Below are 3,844 nucleotides of genomic sequence, written 5' to 3'. Positions count from 1 at the left end.
GCACCTGTGGGTACCCAACCTGCCAGCCTGCCTGCAGCCCCCCAGGAGGGAGAGTTGCCCCCAAACTGGTGACCCCAGGGGACTCATCCTTAGTCAACCTCCTCACAGAATGATGCTCACCTCGGAAATTGAGTGCGGATGCAAAGGTCTGGTGCATGGGGATGCTGATCCTGCAGGGACACAGAGGGGAGAGCTTAGCACCAGCCAGCCCCAGCCCACAGGTGTCTGCTCACAAGGTTGGAGCCCCACCTTCTTCTGCCTCCCTGACACTCACCGGTTCTCCTCGCCCTCCAGCAGCTTGCGGTATGTGGCAATCTCCACATCCAGGGCCATCTTGACATTGAGCAGGTCCTGGTACTCGCGCAGGTGCCGGGCCATCTCATCCTTCAAGTGCCGGATCTCCTCCTCCAGGCGGGCAATGGTGTCCTGGTACCCGCCAGCCTCCCCTGCAAAGCGCTCCTCCATCTCCCGCATCTGGCGCATCAGCGAGTCATTCTAGAGGGATGAGGGACTCAGTGAGCAGGGGAACCAGGAGGAGCCAGGGCTCACCTGGGGTGGGAGCTGGGAATTCCAGAGAGTCCTGGGGAGAGCCGTGGTCAGCCCTGCGGTGAGTCAAGCTGATGGGTGACTGTTACGTTCCATCTGCTGAGCACTGGGCAATCTGGGCATGTGCTGGGCAACTCCAGCACCTGGGTCCCTATGCCCCCCAGCAAAGCCATCCTACTTCAGAGGTGGGGCACAGAGAGCTGCAGGAGCCCCACATGGCTGATTCGGGGTGGCACTGACACACTGGTGGCTGCTGACTGGCTCCTGTGACCATGACTGTGTCAGAGAGGGACTGTTGTTCTTTGTTTGTTTGCAATCACCTTTCCAGCCTGCAACCAGACACCCCGACTCCTGCAGCCGCCTGCCTGGAGCCTCCCAGGCAGGATCATATTTTACAATCTGTGCCTTGATCCCGGGACTCTGCCAAAACACCTCACAAGAGCACAGGCCACCACTGAGGGAGGCACCGCCCAAATGTAGGATACAAATCTCCCCATGGCAGCAACTCGGAGAGCTGGGAAGAGCCTCCCACCCCAGAGATGTCACAGAGGTCCCTGAGCAGCCCTGGAGCAGCAGGTCCCTGCAGGGAAGCTGGCGGTCTCCCCAGTGCTGCCTCCAGCTCACCGTGCCCTTGAGGGCATCGATCTCGCAGGTGTAGGACTGGATCTGGTGCCGGTACTCCAGCATCTCCTGCTTCGCCTGCCGCAGGGCATCATTGTTCTTGTTGGCGGCTTGCGTCAGGTCAGACACCTGGGGAGAGACCAGAGGGGTCAGTGGGCATGGCCACTGGGATGGCCAGGACCCGCTGTGCTACAGCCAGCCTGGAGCCTGCCTCCTCCTGCACCTTGGACTTGTACCACTCCTCGGCCTCAGCGATGTTCTTGGCAGCGATGCTCTCATACTGAGCACGAATGTCCCGCAGTGCAGCCGTCAAGTCGGGCTTGGAGATGTCCATCTCCACCTGGATGTGCTGCTCCTGCAGCTGTGCCTGCAGCTCCCGGATTTCCTGGGTAGGCAAGGTGACACCTCAGGGCACCTGTTCTGTTCCCTCCTGCCACACGAGTGCCATTGGAATAGGAGGCCACCCCTCACCTACCTCTTCATGCACCTTCTTGAGGAAGGCTATCTCCTCCTGCAGGGACTCAATACGTCGTTCCAGGTCGATGCGTGCCAGTGTGGCCGCGTCCACGTCCTGGGGGGCACACAGAGTGAGTTGTAGCAAGGAGGTGCAGGGAGAGCATAAGAGCTGGAAAGTCCAGAGCTGTGCCTAGGGCCATGTCCTGGTGCTGGGGCCAGGCTGCTGGGGGGAGATAAGGATGGAAAGGGAGGCTGGGGGTCCTATGGCGCATGGGGGGACAGGTACTCACAGCTCTGAATGCAGCAAGATTGTTCTCAGCTTCCTCCTTCAGCTGTATCTCCTCCTGCAGCCTGCAGGCAGAAAGGGGAGGTTAGAAGGGTCCACAGGAAGAAGTCCCTTCTTGGTGATGTCCCCCTGAGCTGTCCCTAAGCCCAGCATGGCCCAGTGGGAAGACAGCAGATTGTCCTGCTTTCCCTGCAGGCATCGGAGGGCTGGCAGGAGGCCAGGGGCTCTTCCTCCCATTCCCTATTATAGTCAACGCTGGAGAGATCACAAAGGCATGAGGTCAGCTTGGTGCCACGCACGCTGCCCCGGCCCTTATAGGGGAGAGTGACCAGCAGCTGGGAGGACAGGATGCAGGATCTGGCACAGGGGGTCCCAGAGATGGCCGTTCCAAGGAGAGCAGGAGGACAGGCAGGTCTCAGTGATGCTGTAGGATGAAGCATGGAGCAGGGACTGCTGGGTGTGGGAGCAAGGTCAGGGCTGGAAATCCAGACTATGCCAGAGGAGGGGACAGTGCTGCGGGCTGCAGGTCAGTGGGAAGGCAGTGGGGAGGGGATGGAGGTGCCCAGGGGGTGCTGACACACGGGGTGACAGGGTGTTGACTCATTTGTTCTGGGCCCTACTCCTGATCTGTCACTAAAGGTTCCTCTATGTCACCACCCCCAATCCTCCAGGATCAGGGCCTGAGCCCCACTAGGACCCCAGTGCTGTCCATCTGTGGCAGGGGCTGTAGTTACAGAGGGAGGCAGCATGCCGTGTCACCCCTGGGAGGTGGGTACTCAGTGTCCTCAGGGCACAGGGTCCAGGAGGGAAGGTGCAGACTTGCATCAGAACATGCGGCACCCCCTGAGCATCCACTCCAACTGCCAGGTCTCCCAGGCTGGTTAGTCCCTGTGGGGTCCCTCAACCTGGATGCTCTTGTGGCTAATGCCCGCTGGCCCCAGCTCCCTTCCCCATAACTAGCCAGGTCCACAGCATCCTTAGGGGCTCCCACTTCTCACAGGTCACCATGGACACCCACAGCAGGCCTGGACCCATGGAAGGGCAGCCGCTTCCTCCCCTCCCTCCTTCACATCTGGAGTTGATGAAGCACCCCCCTGGGTTATCCTCCCCCTCGCTTCCGCCTGCCTCACTGCCTCTGTCCACCTATTCCACAGAGCTCAGCTCACCCATGGGCTTACTAGCCCTCCTTGGTGTGAGCAGAGATGGGGACCCCAGGGTGAGGTGCACTTCGATCTCGCAACTCTGGGTGTTCTGTGGCATTACAGGATCAGCCCCACTGCAAAGGAGGGCATAGAGGACACCTCTGTTACCATAGCTGTCCTGTCCACTGGGTGCTGCCTGGGCATCCAGAGAACGGTCAAGGGGAACAGACTAGTGGGGACATGATGGGCCCTGACTGTGAGGCACAAGGATGGCAGTAAGCACCCGAGGGGCTGCCAGGGCGAACTCTGCCACCTCCCATGCCTAGGGATGTAGAGACACGGATGGATGCCCACAGAGATACTCCAGGACGCCCCACTCACTTCTGCTTGAGCTTCTGCAGGTCATCGAGCAGGTTGTCACGCTCGACTTCGACACGAGCCCGCTGGTTGGTGAGCAGTTCCACCTGGCGCCGGAGTTCCCGCAGCTCCTCCTCATACATCTCAGCCACACGGGTGGGCTCCTTGCCACGCAGGCGGTTCACCTCAGCCACCATGAGGGCATTCTGCTGCTCCAAGAAGCGAACCTTCTCGATGTAGTTAGCGAAACGGTCATTGAGCTCCTGCAGCTCTACTTTCTCATTGGTGCGGGTTTGGAGGAACTCCTGGTTCATGGCATCGGCCAGGCTGAAGTCCAGCAGCTCGCCGGCACCTTGGTAGGCACTTTGGTAGGAGCGCAGGGGTGTCACACGGGTGGTGCGGAAGCTGGACAGGCTGGGGACGGCCGAAGTGCGGG

General features: G+C 60.4%; 1 protein-coding gene across 1 annotated transcript in view; it reads right to left on the bottom strand.

Annotated features, from left to right (window-relative positions):
* DES (desmin) overlaps window positions 1-3,836 on the bottom strand; it is a gene marked incomplete at its 3' end in the record, with an annotated part of 4,100 nt that extends 264 nt beyond the window's left edge. The window contains 7 exon segments of the mRNA XM_009069784.1: window positions 121-170; window positions 260-495; window positions 1,171-1,296; window positions 1,391-1,552; window positions 1,643-1,738; window positions 1,914-1,974; window positions 3,433-3,836. Of these exon segments, the coding sequence (XP_009068032.1) occupies window positions 121-170; window positions 260-495; window positions 1,171-1,296; window positions 1,391-1,552; window positions 1,643-1,738; window positions 1,914-1,974; window positions 3,433-3,722 (1,021 nt within the window).
* Between the last annotated feature and the right edge of the window lie 8 nt (window positions 3,837-3,844).

The sequence above is a fragment of the Acanthisitta chloris genome, unplaced genomic scaffold (assembly GCF_000695815.1).
Source record: "Acanthisitta chloris isolate BGI_N310 unplaced genomic scaffold, ASM69581v1 scaffold43250, whole genome shotgun sequence".
Classification (NCBI taxonomy): Eukaryota; Metazoa; Chordata; class Aves; order Passeriformes; family Acanthisittidae; genus Acanthisitta; species Acanthisitta chloris.
This window is presented reverse-complemented; position numbering and strand designations above follow the sequence as displayed.